This window comes from Lytechinus pictus, chromosome 3 (assembly GCF_037042905.1).
Source record: "Lytechinus pictus isolate F3 Inbred chromosome 3, Lp3.0, whole genome shotgun sequence".
Classification (NCBI taxonomy): domain Eukaryota; kingdom Metazoa; phylum Echinodermata; class Echinoidea; order Temnopleuroida; family Toxopneustidae; genus Lytechinus; species Lytechinus pictus.
The window spans coordinates 42,275,242-42,300,112 of NC_087247.1; the positions used below are offsets into that span (position 1 = coordinate 42,275,242).

The 24,871-nt window shown below is 35.1% G+C and overlaps 1 protein-coding gene across 1 annotated transcript in view; it reads left to right on the plus strand.

The window, feature by feature from the left end:
• The window catches only part of LOC129255599 (NADPH oxidase 5-like), a 36,224-nt gene extending 11,353 nt beyond the window's left edge, over window positions 1-24,871 (plus strand). Inside the window, exons 3-10 of the mRNA XM_054893943.2 lie at window positions 5,050-5,240; window positions 6,252-6,443; window positions 9,681-9,813; window positions 14,520-14,836; window positions 15,319-15,411; window positions 16,385-16,594; window positions 18,492-18,755; window positions 23,043-24,871. Of these exons, the coding sequence (XP_054749918.2) occupies window positions 5,050-5,240; window positions 6,252-6,443; window positions 9,681-9,813; window positions 14,520-14,836; window positions 15,319-15,411; window positions 16,385-16,594; window positions 18,492-18,755; window positions 23,043-23,174 (1,532 nt within the window). The 3' untranslated portion in view covers window positions 23,175-24,871. The remainder of the gene's footprint in view (window positions 1-5,049; window positions 5,241-6,251; window positions 6,444-9,680; window positions 9,814-14,519; window positions 14,837-15,318; window positions 15,412-16,384; window positions 16,595-18,491; window positions 18,756-23,042) is intronic.

The window sequence follows — 24,871 nt, forward strand, 5'->3', positions numbered from 1 at the left end:
AATGTTGTTGCTGGTTTGGTAACTCTGCTGGAAACTTTTGGAAATCATAATTATTGTGCATTTAGACGCTTCGAACGTCGCAATGCTGCCATTAAGAGTGCAGAAGATGTTACCTATCGCCAGTGGAAATAAAATGTGAATAGCATATCACTGATCACCACTGGTGATTGATAGCGCTATCAATCGCGAGTGGGGATAACGTCGATCCGGTATCGCTGCGTCAAATCAAACTGACTAAGACGCATTGAGAACTGCTATAGCGTACTAAAACGTATCGAGAGCGCGAGAAAGCGAAAACGTTTATTGCATGGCATAGTCTGCATGATCTCTGGAGACCAATCTTCCGACGCGTGAATTTTAAGCTTGTCCAAATTCCAAAGTCAGAACAGTGCAATTAACACAAAAGTAACCTCTATATGACCTACTAACATCTCTATCGACGTAGCATAAATGTAGCAGACACGGACAGTTAGTGGCAAACCTGACAACGCAATATGAACTTCATTATGACGTAGCATGGACGTAGCGTGTACATGACGATTTTACCCTTTTTCAAAACCGTAGTGCGAACTTTCCCTGGTATAAAGGGGGCATTAGTGGATGGTGATCGCTATAGTGTGAATTAAAACCACCAAGCGTACCTTAAGCTCGCAATATTTGGGCGTTGGTACGGTATTATTTAGATCAATCAAATATCAATGTTGTCTAAATAATTCATATTCGCAAGATAGTTAAAGCATTTTTATTATGTTAAGACATTAATGCACAGGCCGCCATAAAAGCTGGCATTATCCCCATCCATCTCATTGTGCTTTTGGTCGTCTTTACTTTGACGTAACACAGCCCTCACCAACGCTTGCAAACACTGGTCCTCGCTTCCCTTCGCGCAGAAATCGAAACATTGCCCGTAGCTTTGAGCTACAGGAAGCGATCACATAAATGTATGATATTCTAGAACTACTATTGATAAGCTGTGGCAGGTGATAGATTCTATTAATCGTGTTAGTATTGCAGTTATAAAATAACATCACCTGAGGATAATATGCGACTGAAACATCACATTTATTTTCTTAAAGAAAAAATCATATACAAAAAATATGTGTGAGACAACTACGTATTTTTTTATTTTTTATTTAATTTTGAAAATTAAACATTTTTCTTTCTTGAAATGCCAAGAAAGATAATGTAAGTAAGATTAAAATCAGCCAGTCAACACATTCATACAGTGATTACAGTCAATATCCTGGTTATTTGTTTTATTATATTCATGAGATACAGATTACTCTTATTCCATGGCATAAAAAGAAACTAAGTTTGAAAGTTTAGAATATTTCATGTTAGCGACTATGGCCCGTATTCTGAAGTCATGTTTACCTTATAGACCACGGTCTAAGTCTTTGCTAAAATTATGGGGAGCCAAAATCCTAACATTCTGTTTATATTGCACTAATTCAAATTCTAAAATATTGTGTCAAATTATCTTCTTCAATGTAGTTATTAGACAAACACTGTTACTCTCCACAGCTGTCGCTTATATAAATTCATAACGACTTAAGTCCGTGATGTTAATAAAAATGGTAAATTGGGCCTTTGTTTTGCTGGCAAACATACCATATGGATAAATACATCCATGGAATATGAAAACAATCCATAATCCTATCAAGATCAATAAAATATTGAACTTAACAGGAGGTAAGTTCGACGACCGAACTGGAAGAAAAGAAGCAGGCCTGAAGGACGCAATGGCGGCAATCGAAAGATTACACCATCGACAAAGAAAGACTGAAGGGAAATAAAGTGAGAGAGGGATGACAGAAAGAGAGAGACAGGGACAGAGTTGGATGGGTGGAGATTAAAACGTTTAATAGAAATGATTCGATTAGGCCCATTAGAATAAAAGGTGAAGACGCACCCGTGGCAGGGTCTACGAGGCAACGCCGTGTAACGCAGGTCGAGTGGCGGCGGGACAGGTGCTTTAGCTCGTAGAAGAGATTCAATTAATGTCATTGTCGGGACTCTAATTCACATGGCAAAGACAAATAGGATGCAGAAAAGAGTGAATAGGTGTTTTACCCGTGGGTGTAGCATAAACAAAAAGAAAAATGGAAACGTGATTTATGATAATGACTCTGAGATATCTAGAACTATTTATTCAGGTTAAATAAATGATATTGGGGAAGCGGTGTGAACGGCACCTGCTGTACAGAAGCACAAAACAGACTCTTTGACGCCGAAATCATTTTTTTTTCTTCCCACGCGGTCGCCATGGACACGCAAAATTGGTATCATGTAATGCCGGCGCATGGAGAATAGAGTAGTTTGGATATAGTGCTACTTTTTTCTGGGATTGGTGGGGAATATCAAATCAATATACGTCGGATATCGGTTGTTCATAAACATTTAGAAATCAATAATTGCTATAATTGATGCTCCGTCTGGCAGTAATACAGAAGATTATCTACGTTTTGTAGAGGTCTAAACTGTTGATTGCATACTATAGTATACGGATTAACTATTTAGAATGAAAGGTGATTGCTATCAAAAAGTTCTAAGTAATATTTTGTATTAAAATACACATACTCCTATAGTTCGGAAGTTAGAAAATATAACATTTAATAAGACTTTATTCCATATCATCTCTTCTGGCTCAAATCACGTTTACGAAATTTATTTTGTTTTTGCTTTTTTTGTGTGTGTGTTTTACTATCTACGTCTATTTCCTAGTTCTTAGAACTTCATCAAGGTATAATCTTAAATAACTATTGACATATCGTTCAATTCATCACAGTCAGACAATTTTCCCATCTTATATTGTTTATTTCATTACAATGAATTGTTTAATTGTGCCATTCTGGAGGGACTCTTACATCCAGCCACATTTAATCCCATTTCCTGTGACCCGTAACACAAAGCTTAGCAATGATCGTAGAACATTCATTTACGATTGATTCCATTGACTATACAATGTACTACCATGCAGTCGTAAAAATCAGGTGAACGATTAAGCGTAACCTTTGTATTACGAAACCAAGAATTCAATATTTGTTAACAACACGAATATTAAGAATTCAAATATGAAGAAATAATTTTGTTTTGTTAACGAAATTCAGATCTTAATATCAAGAAAATGGGATTTGGAAAAGGGCTTTTCATCGCCTACGTACCTCATGGTACGCTGGTTAAAATCTTCAAGTGACAGCCCTGTGATCTTTATCTCATTTTAAAACATCATAACCCTTTTAAATGTTTTTTTTATCTTTAGCCTTCGTATGAATGAGCAGCTTTGCATCCATCAATCAAGAGACCTCTTAGTTGTCATTACGAATTTTTCTTTAACAATCAGTCGATTCAAGTCTGTCTCGATAAAATCAATGACACATACTCATTCACCTTTATGTCGCAGTCATACAGCCCGCTCTTAATGAGTTACGTCCTCCAAAATACCACCTGAGATCTCTTTTTTTAATTTTTACCCTATTTTTTTTTGCCACTGTGCTATAATGATCGTCTAATGGTTGTGCTAACCCCGGTGGAAGCTCGTTACACCATTCAATGCATCTGTAATTGATTTGATTAATTTATAAATGCGTTACCAATTGTTATCATCGACGGCAGTTATCTCCCAATTTTGAAAAAGATAAGTCAATTGATAGCCCTCTAATGAGCTGAAGTAGTCGTAATGGGAATAAACAGTTGGAACGTGCGCTTTCCATTATTTACAAGACCGCCATGTCTGTTGTGCAATGCTAAGCTTGTATTTATATTTTCAGAATCTTAAGGAATAAAAGTGATTCTGTACAGACCTTATTCATTCAACATGTCAATGTCAAAGACTTAACATTAAATAAGGTTAATAGATGATATCAATATTTGCTTGGAAACAGTCACTCCTGACATAATATTCGTTATCTAATGGCGCAGTCGCATTTCCCCTGCAGCGGCCGTATGGCGAGTCGAAAACATCCATTTTAATATTTTTTGTACAGTCAGCTTCATAATAGATGGTTTGAATAAAAATGAGTAAAACGGCTGTTTTCGACTCGCCGTACGGACGCCGTAGGGAAAATGTGAGTGCAGCATAAGCGAAGGAACAAATAGGGCAAGATAAGGTTATTACCTTCACTCAGGACGACAAATTAAGCATTCATAAATTCCTTCATAAACTGAAGGTTAAAATCGTAGGCATATTACTTTGAAGTTACAGTATATCGATTAATTACCTTCACTCAAAGGCTAAAATTTCATTTGTATTCACAGTATGAATGATAATTCACCCACCCGTATTTGTCTTTTTATCTCTTGTAATTTTTTTTCTGGTCTCGTTTGTTGTATTTTTTTTCTCTTAACTTTCTGATGTATAATCTATGTTCTAAGATATTAATGTAAATTATACCTATTTTTGTGAGAACTTTTAATTTGCAAAGCCATATCAGGCTTTTCCAAAGGTTCTCCTTTTCCATTATTAATCTTTGTAAATGATGAACATTTTTTATGCATTATTGTTTCGATTTTAATATTTGTATATACATATGCATTGTTTGTAATAATTGTGTAAATATGTTTTTATGAGAATGGAATAAACGATCAATCAATCAATCAATCAATTAATAACAATGTTGAGTATTTAATAAGTCAGTGAACACGGTTGACTTAACTTAGCTCGATAAGACACTGAACTTTAGTTATTTCGTAATGGAATAACTTTAACCTATCTCTTTCCCTCTAAAAACAAGCTATCAAATGTGTCAAAACAATGATTGAATTAATATGTATTCACATTACTTTTTAAAATATTGATTTGTTTCTATTGAACAAATCTTAGGTTATGTTTTTTTTCTAACAATCCCCTATGAAGTGTCGAGTGAAAATCATGTTTTGGACGTTGGATAAACATTATCAATACAATTTTTTCAAATGTGATTTTCATCGTAACGATTTCACATAAGAGTGAAACAATCAACAGCAATAAATCATATAATCATTATTCAGTTTCCATTATCTTTACATAGATCAAAGCTTCTATATCCACCTTTATTCTTACATTTTCAGGGTTTGTGGAGAAGGTAAGTGAGGGTAACATCACGATGTCTGCTTTACTCTTCTCAAACCCTCACTTGACAAACCTCGGGCTTGCTCCCGTAGCCGGAAGTGCCTTTCTCACTGGGTGGGTGTTGGACGTCGTCCTCGCCATCATGGTCATATGCTCAATGCCCTTTGTCAGACGATCAGGACATTTTCAAGTAAGTCACTATCGCTTGTATTCTATTGAGGAAGGGGATTATAGGCCCTGCATGCCCCTCTTTCAAGAATTTTTTCCATATATCATTTTCTTGTATCATAGTTTCTATCGAATTTTCTGGTTCGGTAATGGGACATGAGAAAATAAGAAAGTATTTAAAGTGGTAATTTTGGTGGTTTACTCCTTGATTTTTGAGAAATATTATATACGCATCCCAGCAACTCAGGCCCTCTTCTTCCTTTATCCTCACTACGCCATGGTCACTACCATGGCAATCTTACAACTCTTGTGAAGTGAATTATGGCTAAGTGGCTTGCTCGTCAATGTTTTTTTTTCATTTTTTTTCTTTTAGTTTCAATCAATTCTTTCATTGGATTTGATCAGATATCATCTTGGCAAGGTAACATCTTTCTTTGCCAAATCATATCGAAGAAAGAAAAGATGTCCATCAAATTAATTAGTTTTCTTTTCTAAAAAAAGACTTAAGCAGACTTTCATAACAACATGTTATTGAGAACATTTTGATTAGTACACGTCCTTCGTTTTGACCTCTCCCCCTTCCTCTATCTATCTATCTCTCTCCCTCTCTATGTCTCTCTCCCTTTATATCTCTAACCATTCCTCTGTATTCCTCCCTCTCTAACCTTTTTATTTATCCTCTTTGATATATCCCAAATTTAAGGCAAACAACCTACCCCTATATCACCAAGGGAGTTCTACCTATGAACAATGGTAGCAATAATATTTCATTTATCCAGAGTAGCAATATGAGTTACATAATTTTCCTACCAACAGGCTCTACAATATAATATTTAATTATCATCCTTCCCTCAATCTAAAGGACTGAGCGCCAAACTAAAAATCAGGTCACATTTTATGAATCATTGATATGACTCGGCTGTGGATTGAACCCACAACCTCCTGTTAATTGGACAGGTGCTTTACCACTGCGCTCCCATTAAATTCCTTTATTTTCACTTTTCGATCTTCTCCACGTTCTTGGTGTTTTTAGGTGTTTTACTTCACGCACATGTTATACGTGGTGTTCTGGGGTCTTCTTCTCATACACGGACCAAGGTTCTGGTACTGGTTTGTAGTACCGGGTATCATCTTCATCGTGGAAAAACTCAGTCAGACTAAATGCGTCAAGCAAGCCCGTTATGGAAAGACTTACGTACAGGAGGTTAACCTTCTCCCGTCAGGGGTAAGTAAATTGGGAAGAAGCTCTGAGATGATTGGGGACAGTCCTTGCTAGTGCGAGCAGTTGCCTATTTTTTTTATTTTTTTAAAGAAGATGATAAATATAGCTTGGGTGCGGAACATGAAAAACAGTCATCCCTTTTCCGCCATTTGTCAAAACCAATAAGTCACCTGACCCAACATACATCCATGCAGACGCTTCTAAACAAAACTGACTCGACCTTGTGCGAAAATGACCAGGACTCCAACTTGTCTTAGTGCCCATGAATTTATGCTCGGTTTCAACCTTGAATGCCTGCTTTAAACCACTGTTTGCAGGCTATTACCTCCGTTCGGACGAAATATTGTTAGTTCATTTTTTGTTTGGTTTAGTTGGAATTTACTCTATAGATGCTATCACTTTTAGATCAATTTTGGGCTAATTATCACTTGAGGTGAATACTACTTCGTCCCAAAGCCGAATTTGAGAGCAGTTCAAGACCGTAAGACAAACGAGTGTATGTCAAATAATTATAGCAGGTAAACAGTTATGCCAAGCAAAGATTACATGCGGTAAGTTTTAAGAAGACGAACTATATTTGACGAAAGGGAGAAAGACCGGAATTCAACTACTTGGTAAAGTAGACCAAGGGTCCGTAACACAAAGCTTAGCAATGATTGTAGAACATTTTTTTCATGATTGATTGCATTGACTACAATGTACGTACAATCAATCGTTAAAATCAAACGTACGATTAATCGTTAACCTTTGTGTTACGGGCCCATAAGCAAGAGTGCATACCCGGATGTATCCTCGTTATACGTCGTACCCGTGGTACACCACTACTGGCTTATGGCAATTGAAGATAAAGAATGCATGATAATGAATCCTTGTCGCACTAATCCAATTTAAAACGATGCTTCGAGCTGGGAGTATTCATTCGTATAACGCTTTCCACCAAATTGCACCAAATTTTACAAAATCTCATGTATTTTAAGGAAATCAAGTTCTTTGCATGGTATATCGTTTAATCACTTTTGCTTTATTCTAATCTATTGAATATATTGATTTATTTTAACCAGACGTAATAAATGGTGTTTGATATTTTGAGGTTTGGAGAAAAAAAGAATTCATAACAGGAAAATAGTTATCCGTTGAAGTATTGATATTTTCTTCTGTGTGATACACGTAGTAGGTCTGGTAATAACTTAACCACAGTTAAAGGAATTTTTCGTTCATTTTTGTTCACTTTCAATAAAGCAGTATATACAAGAACATATGACTAGGCCTATTTTGTATGATAACGCATTATACGACACCGTAGTTAACAAAAGCAATAATATTAAGGGAAAAATAAATTTGGTATTTGCACCGGAAATATTTTAGTTTATAAACACACAATATAGGACACAAAATAAAGAGGTTTTTACATAAAATGAAGAATAATCGGGAAAGGAAGGTATATACTTCAAAGTATGGAATTCAGATAGTAATTTTGGAAGCTATTTAAACTCAAGAGATGATACAACATTTTTGAAATCTTTATCTCATGGCTACAGTACACATTGATATGATAACTTTAAAATATACCAATCTGAATAGATTTGATTATGCTTTGTATTATTACTCCCGAGGGATTGTTTCAAAGAAAATTTAAACAAATAGTGAGAGTGTGTTAGAGTAGTGATGCGAATGGACTGCCAGCTCTATTAATAGTAATGCACTATCACGTTAATGTATGTCTTTTATGAGTATATTCTTTGGGGAACACCATATATTGAAATAAGTATGACGTAAAAAGAGTATACATTGTGAAGTCTACAATGAAATGATATACTATGTCACTAATGTTTCGAGTGTTGATTTTTAGAATCTGTTGTATGAATTGAATTTATTAATTGTCATGCACAAAATCAAATGTTGTATAAACATCATATTCTGGCTCACGTTTCATAATACACATAAATATATTAAACATTGATACAAATAATCAAATACAAAGGAATACAAATTAAAGAACATACATTGTAAAAAACGTTGTTAAAAAATGAATGTTAAGCAACGCTGTTGAAGCCAGTCACTCTAACAACTATTTTTTAAACATTTAAACAATTTCTTAAACTTTTGAAAAAATATTGTTTAAAATTCTAAACAATAGTTGTTAGAGTGACGGGCTTAAACAGCGTTGCTTTACATTTTATTAGCGTTTTCACAGTGTAACACAACCGTATCATATTTCTGCTGAGGGCCAGGGGAGAACAGCTTAACAGGTTAATGTCCCCTGGCCCCCAAAGTAAAACTAACTTAAAAACTTTAACAATCAATTATAGAAATGCACATGACAAGAATCATATGTATATTTAAATCAGGTGATTGGAATAACTTTGTAAAAGACAAATAATAAAAAATAAAGCTTTTTTTTGGAATTTCACATTTGAACTATTCGTGGCATCACCTGTATCGAATTACAGCGACCATACACAATAATACTAAAACGTCAGGGAAAAAGAAACGGGAGGAAACAAAGAGAGAGAGGGGAAGGGAGAGAGGGAGAGAATAAATAGATTTACAAAGATATTTACAATTTTCTTTTCTGTTTCAAGAAATAATTTCTATTCTGATACACGCCAGGAATGAAAAAAAATAGATCGAACTGACACATATTTTTTTAGTTGTGTATACCAATCTTTTAATAATAATTATGAAAATGAAATTATTAATTACATTACGACCTTTTTTCGTTCCTTTCCCTAACCTTAAGATATTTCCCTGATATTTAAAGTCTCTTCAAGGATGCCCTGTTTTTTACCTAAGCTGATGTATAGCTAGTACACGAGCATCAGTTATCGGTTATCCCGAGCATCAGTAATTATGAAAAATAAAAAGACCCAGGATTTAATTTCATTAAATACCTTATTCAATTCAATTTTTACATTATATCTCTTAAGCTACACTTGATCCCCATCCCGAACTTGACATCTTCCGAGTTGAGATCAGGCGCGCCAGAACACTTTTGCATGGTTTTAATTATGTGACAGCGCGAGATTCTCGGCGAGGGAGCGAAGCCTTCGAGCAGGAAAGGGTGTTGGAGGGGGATTGGATTGATCAATTACAGCAACATAATTGTTACGTGGGTTCAGGTTGGCAGGTAGGGGCAAATCAGAAATTTATCGACATCGAAACTGATAATTGTTGCTTCATACGTACAGTCCAGGATTGTTTTATACTGAACAGTTTATTCTATTTCCTTTATTTTTTCAGGTAACGCATCTTGCATTGACGAGACCGAATCGATTTCATTATAAAGCTGGTGATTATATATTCATCAATATTCCTCAGATTGCTCAATATGAGTGGCATCCATTCACCATCAGCAGTGCACCAGAACAACAAGGTATTCACAGGGAGGGTGAAGAGGGGCTCATCATCCCAAAACTTTTTAAAAATATTTTTTTTTTTATACATGTATAAGGTATTTTGAAATGTCGAATTTTTGGGTTCCCTCGCTTTAGGAACGTACATTATTCTTTATTTTTTGTCACCACAATGTGCCTCCACTGTCTTCAAGATCAACGTTTTTGTTCCAATTTTATCATCAACGACCCCAAAAATCAATAGGGTAAATAAAACAATTTTAGAGCCCATCAACATTATCTTCTTTATTAAAGACTGTTTGAAAAGCACACTTTGGGGCTACATTTCAACGATTTTTAGGGGGATAGCCGCTGAATCGACTTAATACTGTAAAGAGTTGATCAATTTTTTTGACTCTGCAGGTGGCAGAATGTCTGCCAAAATATTTTCCTATCATGGATATATTGAGAATAGAGACAAATACAATGCCAGTTATTGAAGCACTCCAAGAGTTATGGTATAGGGTGTATTCACATTCACTACCACGATGTTTGTGTGAAAATAGACTACATTGTTAGGACTCCAGTGACTCCAGTTAGACCTCAGTTACTCCCGACATATTTTGACAGATTTTCCGTATATTTCGTCGATTAAATTGATTGCCATTTCACATGTCCATCTTAATAATGATCTTTTTTTTACCAAGATTATCTCATCTGATGTGTGACTATATCTTTATCCATTTTACTTGCTCTTTAAATAGTTGTCGTACATCATAAATCTGAGTAAAAGTAAATGCCCTACGATTTGAATATAAAACTTTTTATTGTCTATGAAAGCACTTTGACGTGACCATTTTGACCCTTCTGATTTCCCTGAGCGCCCTCAATACGCCTTTCACTCCGTGGTTTACCATACCCAAAGTGCTATAACACTTGAGAGTTGAAGGGAAATCATATACCTGACTCGGCTGAGCCCCTAGGCGAAATGTAAGAATCCTTCTAGTTAGGTTTCGTTCCATCCATCCATGCATATTCTCAATGACTGGAATCAGGGCAGTGAAAAACATAGTATTTAGTGCGATCCTGAGGGGAGCTTGCACACAGATTTTGCTTACGAGTTTTTAAGGGTACTAGTGAAGAAATAATACACTGAGCTTAATTGGCGTAATCTAATTTGTTTGCATGAAGCCTTCATTTCTTCGTATTATACTGAGCAAAAGCAAGATAGCTGCGTGTGTGTGTGCGTAAGGCTTTTGGCGTGACTTTTCTCCGGACAAGTAACCATTCGTCCAAGAAAACTTCTAGAAGCTATTTTTTTTGCTCTGAATAACAACGTTTGTCCCAGATCTTCCAGGATAACCCTGATTATCAATTGGTAATATACCCATTTGGAATCAGTTAAAAAATAAGAATAAGTCAATTTGATTTTTTTTTTTGGAAAACCTTGATCCATTACTACATTCACATCTACTATAGATCATGGAGTTTTCGGATTTTCTGAGTATTGATGAATTTCAGATTTCTCAACCATTTAAAATTTTTACAGCATTTTCTGAAAAATTGCAACCGACTGATGACTATATCCTAAGGAATATAGTCTAATAATTATGTCTCCTGATATGAATGAAAATCAAGGAAAGATGCTTTATAGTCTCCTTTTAAAGAGGTTAAAAAAAATGTTCTTAATCGCCCTTTCGTAAGTACAACAGATCATTGAGATGGGAATATACATGTACTTGAACGATCTATATTTTTTCGATGACTATAGCAAGTACGGGATTACTTTGAAAAAAAATAATAAAGGCTGAAGGCTTTGAACAAAACCTGTTAATTGGTTTCTTAATGCCATCGATCGGTTGGCAGAAATTGAAATAATAAGATAAGGCTGGCTTGAATTTCTAATTACCTTTTTGAAAGGTTTTCTTGTTGTTTAAACGAAACCCCCGAAACGTTTATCTGTTAATGTTTGAGGTGGGTTATATTTGAAATGAGTCGGAGCAATAAATTGGCAGAATGAATGTGCGATGAAATGGGTACCAATTGAACCGGATACTTTTTCTTCTAGTGTTCTACTCTAGAGGCTCTGAAGTCAATGTTGAAATCCAACTGACGGACTAGAGTCCTGGGTGAACTGTCTGCTCGAAATCCTTAATTACTCTGCCCTAATAGCGCGTATCAGATGCTAGAAATTGGAGCAAACTGGATGGAAAGAGATCGGAGCAGAAATATTGGCGCGCTCGCAGCTGTTGAATCTGTAATTCAACAATACGATGACATTGGTCGTATCGTAATCATTCACTGAATTCATCTATTACACGAGCAACCAATCCACACACTTTTACACTTTTATATACATGTAATCTTGAGAGGAGAAAGTGAGTGGGAAAAAAACCAAGAGAAAGTCAATGCGTCAAGTCATGTACTTCTTTCGATTTTGACCGGAGGGGATGGATTACTTTTCACATACGGAGCTTTAATCAAACGTGTTTGCATAAATGCTGCTCAATAATTATTCTACTCCGATCCTTCAAGGGAAAGGCTCATTTTGTTCATCTTCCTAGTGGAGTATTTCGTTCGGGATTACTTTCCAAAGAAAAGGAAATGACGACTTTATTTTTTTCCAATCCATTCCTGGATGTTGTTTTAAAGGTCTGATTGATGAGCTTGGCTTGCGATGTTGATCGTATGACCTATTAATCAATCTTACAAATAGCTGCTACCACCTCAAATCACCCTCATTACCAATAACAGTCGCGTCATCGACAGGCTCATACCGTGTATTGCATTACACCTGCCATGCTACCCACATTAACCCTATCAGGCCCAATGACGCTTTCTAAGTACACTCTCGCATATTGTTTTAAAATTCATGGCGTTCAGGACAAATGATGGTTTTGGTTACAACCGAGTTCTCAATGTCTGCCTATACAAACATCATGTATAATCCCCCAAGTATGATCGATATCGTTCTGACATTATCACAGGGTGCATTCCTATATATAAATATCAATGTTATCATCATTTTGGGAGAACATTGGTTTCAAGCGATTTGAATGGAACAAGATGGCTTTACGAGTAACGTATTTTGTGACGTCATTTGCTTTTGTATTCGTACATTTTTTATAAATAGTGAGCAGAGAAAACGGGCAGTCTGAATGATACCAGCGCAAGTTAATGCTGGATTTTTCGATACAAAGCCTATCATGTATAAAAACATTATTTTTCTTCTTCTTCCATCTTGTGTACCTGCATCTACCTTATCAATATATCTGTATCATTCTTTCATCCATCCAACCATCTATCCATCTGTCTATCGAATTCCATTTATGAATGGTATTTTTTATGTCTATGTTTTATAAGCGACTTCAATACATCACACACGCCGACAGAAATAGCTTCTCAAAAGTGCGATGTCCTTGATTAATCAAATAAAAGAAGAAAAAAATCACGATCATTGTTCTTCTTTGTTGCGAATACATAGGAAAGAATCGTATCGGCGAAAGGCGTTCAATGAATTGGTGAAATTATATTACATCGCAATATGTGACGCTACATGATTTTTCATCTGAATGACTTTGATTAATTTCATTGTTAGAAAGAAACCATAATCAAATCAGATATCATCTTTCTCCCTCTGTCATCTAATTACGTTTTTTTTTTCTTTCTAAGCAAACTAATATTGAAAGTTCGTTAAAACAACACATGCAATACAACACGTGTATTACATAATAATGAGCTTCTTTGCGTGTTCAACAAGAAATACACATTGAGTAATTAATGAGATACCCATACATAGGATTTGATTGGTTTGCTTAGAAATATGAGCAACTCACCGAGCCTTTAATATTGATGAAACATGATGAAAATAAGAAGAAAAATACTCCAGGCGTATTTCATGTTTCGCTTTATCAGTTTTAATATGATTTAAATCAACCCTTTTTATGTCATTTTGCTGACGAAATTTAGTACATTTTTGTCTTGAGCTTTGAACAAGAAATTAATTTTAACTGCATTCGCAAAGGAAGATGATTTTTTATTTGTAGTTCATTTTTGTTCATTTATTAACGGAAATGAATTGTGTTTTTGACCGGAATCCCAGTCTGTCAACAGCGCAATTTAACTTACATCCTTAAAGAATAATATCACAAATTATTTTTTTAAGTAAACATTTATATCGTACAAGTGGAATGATGCACTGTTAATAGTTTACTCAAATCTCATGAGATACCTTGGTCACCTTGGCACTCAATGTTATTCCAATCTTGACATTTTGTACCAAATACTCACATTTTAATATAAATTCTATTAACTTCACCCTCTGATATACGGTATCTATTTAATTTGAGTACATTGATTTTCGATTGGATATACAAACCTTAATGGTATTGTGCTAATCTAATATAGTATGGATACATTGACTGAAATTAAACTAATGTAGATAAATATTGGTATATATATTTAATTCCCGATTTGGTTATTCGGTAACTCTTTTCATTGATTTTAAATAGGAAATTCCGTGTCCGAAAGTTTCCAGGAATCGAATAATATAGTCATCATAACATCCCTTTCCCAAATTTAAGGTATTTTGAAAGTAATCGACCGTTCATTTACCCTCACGTGCGTATGTATTGCCATAAAAGTACCTATAAGAGATAAGTTTTAGGTGAGTATTTGTGGAGTTTTTAGATTTATGACGAACTTCGGTTAAACGTTTGAATTCCTCATCCTACTACCTTTTTTCTAGGCACAATATCAATGCATATTCGATCAGCGGGTAACTGGACAAACCGACTCTATGCATTCTTCGAGGACCGGCAGAAGAGGAACCGGGATGAGACCGAGCTACTCCTGGGCAGTGCCTCAGACATCCGCGTTGCCATGGAAACGGAGGAAGTTGAGGAGACAAACCACGCTGGCGAGTTCATTCGTCTAAGGGAGATGGAATGCGATGCAGCCGAAGCTGATGTTAAACCTGCCCTCAACCATCGTGGTGCTAACGGGAACCTTCCTCATGGCCTGCCGCGGGGCTACTCTGTCGAGAGAGAAGAAAGCGAGGACAATGTAAGGATCTCTTATTAACATAAATGGCCGGAGGTTATGATTCCTCCTTTGAATAGCTTTTTTATCTATCTTTGAATTAAAATTGAATGAAAATTACATAAAACAGGCGGCTTTGGAGAAAAAATATATCAAACTTCAAAACAAATACAAACCATCTTCATTTTCGCTTACGAAGTCCTAATAAGTAATTTACCTTTATTCAATGTTCCAGATTCAATACAGATGAATTTATCACAGTTACACTAACTGCAATTAAAGACATGGCAATGCATTCAGATTTGATGAATTGATCACCTCTAGCCAAACTGTCCACCATACACTTAGATTCACAGTTCAGGAATTGCTAAGAGACTTACGTGTTTATCACGGATTCGAAGTCGACCGCTTTATAATTAGTCTAGTCATATTTGTCTAGTAGTGTAGTTAAAGTACTTTGCCATCAGATTACTGAGAATAAACGTTTTTCTATGAAAACATTACAGCAACACCAGCACAGGACTATTGCGTGTCAGACCACATTTGAAATGAAAGGTGCCAAGTCCTGGAGAAGTTCACTTCGAGAGGAAAAGATACAGGTGAGGGTGCCCTTTATTGCAATGTCTTTTAAAAAGGGTTTACTCTGTGGTATATGAAAGAGAACAAGCATGTTTGTTGGGCAAAATAAAGTCAAATGAAACGTAAATTTTACGCAATTTCATGTGAATACTTTCCTACAAATACGTGGTTTATACCTAACAAAATGTGCATTCCCCCTCCATCAACATTTTCTTTTATTCATCCGCCAATCGCCCGTGAAAAGAAAAATCGATTTATTTATTTTGTTATATATTTTTTTTGGGGTCGTTGGATAACAATAAAAATCTTGATTTGATGGTTGTAATTATCTTCTTTTGTTCTCTATAATATTGCCTAAGATTTTTTTTAACAAATTGATGAAACCTCGCTTGTTAATTTTTCCAAATGGCTGTCAAAAATTGATCATCAGGACACACACCAAATGGGGCATGTTTGGTGCCAAACTATTCCACGTCATATCGATCTGTCAGTCAGATTCATTTGAACTTTTAACATTTAGAGTTGAATTCGCAGAAATACAAACTATTCAACTGGAATATTCGTGTAGTTATACGTCTGTATGAATTATTCATATCATTAATGACTGATGAAAATATCCTAATAAAGAAAAAAGGTGTATGCAATAAGCTAAGCAAAAAATTTGACATTTTGAAAGCTCCAGATTCAGTTACCACTTAATTGCAGTTCCGTACTTTTCAGCTTTCATTATATTGGTTAAAAGATAATCGTCAAGAAGCAAGGAATTCAAAAGTGTAAGAATTTGGCTCAACAGCGTTTACTTGCTCGTATAAATACGAGTGGAGAAAAGCAAATGTATGTAGATGAGTGTCTAATGATTTATAGTCCAGGGGACTAATTTAAAAGATTTGAATCCAAACTGTTTGAAGGATTAAGATCATTTTATTTGGAGCATAAAATTGGTTTGACTTTTAGAGAAAATACCCCCAAAATTACTTTCACTTTTCTGTTTAGGTATTCATCGATGGGCCGTATGGTACTGCTACGAGAGGTATCTTCCAAGCAGAACATGCGGTGCTTGTCGGAGCTGGCATCGGCGTAACACCGTTTGCATCTATTCTTCAGTCTATAATGCACCGTTATCGTGTAGGCAGACAGACATGCCCGATATGTCAACACACGTGGTTAGGAAACATACCAACTGACATGATGAGACTCAAGAAAGTAAGGAACCAGGGAGATTTTTTTTTTCCTAAACATTATCCCAAGAGGGTTTTTTCACATAAGGCTCCCGTTTCTAATGTCTGACGGTTAAAGGCAACTTTGCCATTATGGATACCTTGATTTTGATTGGCTGATGAGCCTGGTTACCATGGTATTTACATAGCGAAGTTATCTTAAATGTAAGTTCTTTATGAACAGGGTCAAAAGACACTCACATCATTGTATAGAGAGTTATCGCATTTAGGTCTACCAAGGACCAATACAGTATAGACCCATCTATTCATATTTTTTATTCCATTAAACAATACCCTCCCATTTTTAGTTCAATTCAATTCAATTCAACATTTAATTCCAAAGATAAAAGCATTAATACAATTTCAAAAATTTAACAACACTGTGGAGGTAGCAACTCTGTAAGCAGTGCTTGTGACGAGTGCACCGTGACATATATACAATTAAAGACATAATACATCTTTTTTTAAATTCTTCATACGAAGTACATTAAATAACAAGGAGAAAAAAGTTTAACGTATTTCATGACACCTAACTTGCTTTTCGTACTAGTTAGGCCCGAGTTAATTGCTCGAGACGGTGTGTTTGGTACATTATTTCCAAATTAAACCAGCTTTCCTGGACTCCAGAAGAAGGGGCTAGGCCTTGCATACTTTCTGTAGTGGATACAAAATTCAATGATTATTATTCTATGTCTGAGCGTTAAAACATTAAACAGAGGTCATGGCTTTGTAGTTTTATTGAGCTGAGGAATGTACCTTGGGTGCATTTGTGAATGAAATGTAAACCCTAGGGAAAATGTCCGTTGAAAATAAGTTCAGATATAAAGGCTTCGGCACTGAACCCCATCCTAAGAAATTTGGAGGCCCCCCCCCCCCCCGCCTCATGTTCTGAAGGAAAAAAATGCAAGCGGGAATTTTAAAAGATCTTCTTAACCCCTTACTTCACTAAGGTGTTACTATAACAACCCCGCCAACTTTCATAATGTTGACAACTCCCTGGTCGCACCAGATATGTGAAGATATAGTTTCATTATTTTTTTCTAAGTCTTAAATATATTTTGGTACCAAGTTTAAAAAAATTGGAGTCCCGGGGCCGTGGCTTATTTAGTAATTGCATAGAGGCTTTAAACACACAACATTTTCATGATTTTTTGTTCAACGAATAAAAATACTGATCCTCCTTTAGTGTAATAAACACATTATTACTTTCCCATTTATGATAGGTCAAACTTTATTTCTGGAACAAATTCAGTCATAAAACCGAAATAAACAAGAAAAAAATCAATATTTTCTTATTTTTATATTTGTTTTCGTTAATAATGTTGGAATTGCTTTCCACCAGTTATTTATTTACTTTCTTTTGCTTCTCAAAACAATTTTCGACGTGAAACTGCTTCCAATGTCGATGAGCTCTAAGCACCAACCTCCCCAGTCCTTTCGCCTCTCATGTTGAATCATGGATCATTCCCTAGGTTACTGGAAGATATTGTAATTCATTACTGGTCCGTAATATTATAATATATAACACTTTTAATGCTGACTACTAGTTTGGTGGATTGTTTGTTGATCTTTTATATTGCATTTGTTCAAGTTTTCTCGGCCGGTATCGCCTCATTGATTTAAACTTACGTTTCTCATGCACTTTACATGACTATTACTGATAATACTCTAGTGTTGTAAGTCATTTAAGGAACTCCTTTTTGCAAGGGTATACCCATTCAGTATACTTGGGTGAAAAGTGTCAGATACAGATGAATGTCGGGAAATCAATGCCAATCCATGTGATGACATTAAATAACACAGAAGCCCACAACATTTACGCTTTTTTTTCTTCTGTTGAATTTCGCGTGTTGGATATTTTCTCTACCATTATCTAATGACAGGTGGATTTCATCTGGATCAATCGAAATCAGAACGCATTCGAGTGGTTCGTCAGCCTTCTCACACAACTTGAAATGGAACAGGCACAGGAACCGTTCGATCGGTTCCTGGAACTACACATGTACATGACGTCAGCGATGGCCAAAAATGACATGAAGGGAATTGGTCTACAGATGGCATTAGATATCATGCACAAGAAAGGACATCGAGATCTTATCACTGGACTTAAGACCAGGACACAGCCAGGAAGACCAGACTGGAACAAGGTTATTTAATTTTCGCTACACGAACTGCATATTAGTATTGCGTAATTAATATTATGTGGCATTTTTTACATTTCACTAAATATTAATCTTGGTGAATTGTTGCATAGCGCTTGATACGGCGTTTCTCATCAATTTTAACGTGTGATTGATAATGTGTGCACTGGGAGGTGCTTTCTTAACATTTGCTGTCTGACAAATCGTTAGATTTGACAACTTTCATTGAGTTTAATTTGATGAGAAGCATTATTTCTTTCACTCTAAAAAAAAGGTTTACCAAATATTGGATAAAATGGGAACATGCATGTTGGTTGGGTAAAAAGATACCCAATATTTTACGCAATGTTTTACCACAATATGGGGTAAACAAAATACCCAGCAAACATGCATGTCCCCTTTCTACCAAGTATTGGATAAAATTTTACTCAGTGTTTTTAGAGTGTTGGTAACTGTCGTATAAACGTCCGTCAAGTGTTTTAATAAAACGCACCCTTGGTCGATTCATTTAATCGTTGTTCCACTCGTAATGCGCATTCCAGCCATACAATAGTTTTAAAACTGGTGTTCGCATCCTGCTAAAGAGGTATAGTCCAGGATAGAAGGGGTCGAACCTTGTTTTTTTTATATATACAATGTTTTTTTATGGTTTCTTGTCAATTCGAGGGTGCTGATTCCGAATCTGAATGATGCCACTCGTGTAACCTTGAGCATTTTCTGCAAATTGGCAAAATCCAATATGGCCGCCAAAATATTCAAATTACCCATGAAAATCATAAAATTGTCCACACATTGGCTTTAAAGTACATGCAATTGTGCTGCCGGAGTAAAATAATATCTGAAAAAATGATTTTTGTCAAAATATTTATTTTATTGATATCAAAATGGCCGCCATCATAGACCCCTGTACAATATGAATGGGGAAAATTAATTTTTACAAAATTGAGCACTGAAATGCAAGTAATTATGATCTATGAGTGAAGCAATGTCTGTAAACATGATTGCTAACGATATATATCATTTGTTATGTCAGTTATGTGATAAATCCTGTATTTTGATATTCAAAATGGCCTTCAAAAGCCCTAACACTATTATGTACAATGTGAATGGTGACACACAAAAATCACAAGAGTGAGCATTAAAATGCATTTTGTTGAGATAAACGAGTGGAATACTGACTAAAAACATTATTGTAAACGAAATTTATTATTTAACATGCCATGTATGTGATAAACCCTGTATTTTGATATTTAATATGACCGCCAAAGGCCCTAAAATTATGATCTACGATGTGAGAGAGGACAAAAACAATCACAAGGTTAGCACTAAAACGTATTTTTTGTGGTAAATTAGTGGAATACTGTCTTCAAATATAATTTGCAACGAAATATATTATTCGGGTTTCATATTTGTGTTAAATATTGTATTTTGACTTTCAAAATGGCCGCCGAAAGACATTGACTGTATTATGTACAATCGATCTGGGAAACCAATTTTCACATGAGTCAGCACCATAACATGCATATAATTGTGATTTAAGAGTAAAATATTGTCTGAAAATATAATTCCTAACAAGATATATCATTCATTCTGCCAGGTAGGTGATAAATAATGTATTTTGAAAGTCAAAATGGCCGCTACAGGCCCTAACGGTAGGCCTATTATGTACTTTGTGAATGGGAACATATAATTTTAACAGAATTTGGCTTTGCTTGACTAAATGGTGTTGCATGTATGAGTGAAATATCGTCTGAAAATATGATTTTGTAACCAAATAGATCATTTCTTATGTTATTTAGGTGATAAATGCTATATTTAAATTTCAAAATGGCTGCAATATGTTTCTTTGTGGAAATTATCTTTCCCCATTCAAATTTTACATATTAAGATAAGGGACTATGGCGACCATTTTTCATTTTTAAAAGGCTGCATTCATCACCTTTATGACGCAAGCAATGATATATTTCGTTAGAAATCATTGGGTTTAGACAATACTTAACACTTACATCAAAATTAAGCCATTTTCATAGTAAAAATTTTGTCAAAATTATCTGTCCCCAGTTACAATGAACATACTACTTTGGGCTATGGCAGCAAATTTGAATTTCAAAGTAAGGCCTTTATTACCTTCTCAACTATTATGTGATGTATTTAGTCAGAAATCATGTTCAAGACCAAATTTTACCTATACATCACATAGTTACGTGCGTTTTTGGTTCTCATTCTGGTGATGATTAGTTTCCCTATACGCATGTTACAGAATTTGTAGGGGCTTGTGCGGCCGTTTTGAAAGTCAAAATACAGTATTTATCACCTATGGGAGAGGAAATGTTATATTTCATTTAAAAAATCACGTTTTCAAACAATATTTTCCTTATACAACATAATTATATGGATTTCATAGTCAGGCAAATCCTAATTCTTTCAAAAGTATCTGTCCCCATTTACATTGTAGATAATATTGTAAGGGCCCATAGGGGCCATTTTGAATTTTATAATACAGCATGTATCTCATGCATGAAAAATGAAATGATATGTTTCGCCAGAAATCATGTGTTTAGACAATATTTCACTCGTATAGATTACAATTACATTCATTTTATTGTTTTTACTCTTGTGAAAATTAGTTTCTTCATTCGCTTTGTTCATAATACAGATAGGGCCTATGGCAGCCATTTTGAATGTCAACATGCAGCATAATTACCGAAATTGCAAGGGAAATGATATGCTTCGTTAGAAATCCTTGTTGTCAGACAGTGTTACACCAATATTTCGCAGTTATTGGCATTTTAAAGTCAAACAAATTCAAAGGTTGTGAAAATTATTTGTCCCCTTTTATATATTGTACACAGTATAAGGGGTCTATGACAGCCATTTTGAATATCATAATACAGCATTTATCACATTAGATAGTATACAAATGACATAGTTTTGTTAATAGTCATGTTTTCAGACAGTAGTCCACTCGCAGGTCACAATCACATGCAATAATAGTGCTCTTGTTTGAAAAAATATTTTCCCCATTCATATTCTACATAATAAAGTATACAGGGGTTATGGCGGCCATTTTGAATATCAATAAAATAAATATTTTGTCAAATATCGCTTTTCCAATTAGTATTTCACTTCTGCACAACAACTACATGCATTTTATAGCTAATGTGTTGGCAATTTTATGATTTTCATGGGTAATTTGCATATTTTGGCGGCCATATTGGATTTTGCCAATTTGCGGAAAATGCTCAAGGTTACAAGAGTGGCATCATTCAGATTCGGAATCAGCACCCTCGAATTGACAAGAAACCTTCAAAAAACATTGTATATCTAAAAAAACAAGGTTCGACCCCTTGTCTATGAGGCCTATCCTGGACTAGTATATAGGTAACTGTTTAACACCTGGATTAAGACTGGCAAATGAAGAAACGTATGCCAAATAATGTAGTGCCGGATAACATCCAACCAAATAGGTAAATCTTGTTGATCCAACACACAGATTGAGGGTCAAGTGTGAAACCGCCTAATCACGACACCTTCATATTCATCAACTTGATATTCTATCGATAAATTTAACAATGGATGATAATGAATATGCCTACCAATAATACATAGAGGTTGAACTATATCCAAAAACAGTTTGATGATAAAAGAAATCGCTGGTGTTGACATTTAGGCAGTGTGAATGGTCAGTTTTGGCATTCCATTGAAATGAAATTCATCTAATAAATTAGTGCTATCGTGACTAATATCGCATGGCGCCACTTTACTGTATAATTGATAAAACTAATTAATTTTATGAAGCTAAGCGAAAGGGCAGCATGTAAAGCGCGATAAATAATCTGATTAAAGTAATACAAGCAACAAAAGTAACAATCTAAACTGATTTATTTCTGTTTGAGATTGATTTATTGCTTATCTGCTTATACAAACGAAAGTAATTGCAAAATAACAATAAGGTCTAAACAATGATTGATTGATTCGTATAGGTGGAAATATCTATGAATTGTTGGTTAAAATCTTGCGTTGATATATCAGCACCCGCTCCCCCCTTTCCATCTCTCTCTCTCTCTCTTTCTCTTTCTCTCTCACTCTCACTCTCACTCTCTCTCTCTCTCTCTCTCTTTCACACTCTCCTTTTGGATAGATAATTTTGGTTATCTTTTTAAAACCATTTTGTATAGGAACTGTATTCTCCTATTGCTATCTTCTTTCACTTTATGCCACCTTCGGCAGTTCTTTGTGTAACATATTTAGGCAACATTATTTCTTATTTTCTTCCTTTTTTTCTCTGGACAGATTTTCACACAGATTGCTCGAGAGAAGAAAGGAAAAGTCCAGGTATTCTTCTGCGGTTCTCCAACTTTAGCAAAGGTCATCAAGAAGAGCTGCGAGAAATTTAACTTCAGTTTCCACAAAGAAAATTTCTAAATCGACTTTTGAACTCATGGAACAAAAATAAAGGACTGAATGATGATTGATGACGATGATTCATTCTGCAATGAACGGTGATGGAAGGACAAAGTGATTTGATAATTTTTTTTAAAAGGAGCATTTATTGACACGGACAAAACATGTTTAAGGACTTGGCTTTTATTTATTCTGTCAGATGTTGCTTCTAACGAGAACATTAACGAAATTATTATCGGTGATTTCTTAATCAATAATGCATGAAAAGGGGAACGTATATTGTTGAGAATAATATTGTTTACAATGAGAGCATATTGAGTCAGGAAAATTGAGAGGAAGGCGAATGCGTGTGTGTTCATAATGGTGTGAGGGTGTGTGTGTGCATGCGGGGGTGCAAGGATGTCTGTGGGTGTGTGTGGATGGGTGTGTGTACGTTTGTTTGTGCGTGTGAGAGAGGAGAAAGAGGCATAGAATCAGGGGAAGAAGGCGAGAGGATTGCGAGAATATTACAAAATTCTCTTGAAAATGTTCGAAAATTTGAAAATAGTTATTTTGGTCATACACTGTATGCAAATCAGTAAGTGAGAGACACTTCTATTTTGATTGGTATTCTTGCAAGCAAGAATCTAAAATCTTATATACCTGTATATTACAGTTACATGCAGAGCATGATCAGATTGAATTTGCCAGAGGATTTGTACATTACTTTCTTGAACGATTACTCTTTTTTGCTTTGATGATCCTATCTTCCTAAATTATATCGTGTGGTTGTTATCGTGCTTCGTTTATTATCATTATCATTACTCTGATGTCTAACGCCTAATGCACCAAATATTATCGTGAATACGTCAGTCATTTTCATTTTAATCAATTGGGTGGAATTGAGACTGCAGCTTTATTATAATCTTGCAAGGATACAGAAAACATGAGTTAACATCGTCGGTGGTTACTTAGATGTTGACATTATGAGAGAAGATACAGGTACCGTCTCTCGTGAATGATACGCTTCTGCAATTTCTCTATAATACTGCATAGTAGAAATTAAATGCACTTTTTTAAGAAAGAGAAAAAATGTAATGAGAATTAAATAATGCTTCCAGTTTAGTACATTTGCCATTCTTGACTAAAAGCTGTTAAAATTAAGCGAATAATTACACTCTAATGGCAACATGATTAAAATGGAATCCATATTTTAAGGTTCTTCGATAGTTTTCAATTACACGATATAATATTGTAATTTAGTTTTACATGCGCTATTGTAGGGTACAAAATAATAATTGTTAACGAGGGGACAGAAAGCGGCGAATCAGAAGATTTCTGAATAGTTGCGTGAGATAGTAAGCGAAAAATGACATTTTTAGAATATAACTCTCATTATAATATAGCGAAATGAATTTAATAATTTACGCTTTACCCTTTTATCGTTTTTTGTTAATTCTCTCGGTTGTGGAAGCTGGGGAGGGGGACAACTTCCACAAAGCACCTATTTGTACGTCTATTTCTACAAAGAATTACCATGATAATGCCTGTCTTTGAATCCATAAATCACCTTCTTAACTTTGACTGTTGTCGAAAAGCCTCTGGAAACTGTTTTAAATTTTCAGAATTCATCCTCCTGTATTTTGGTTCATAGTCACGTGGATTGTACTTGGGCAATTTTATCTTTAAAAATCCTGATAAAAGATTTTACGTAGGCCTGTTACAATAGACAGACATAT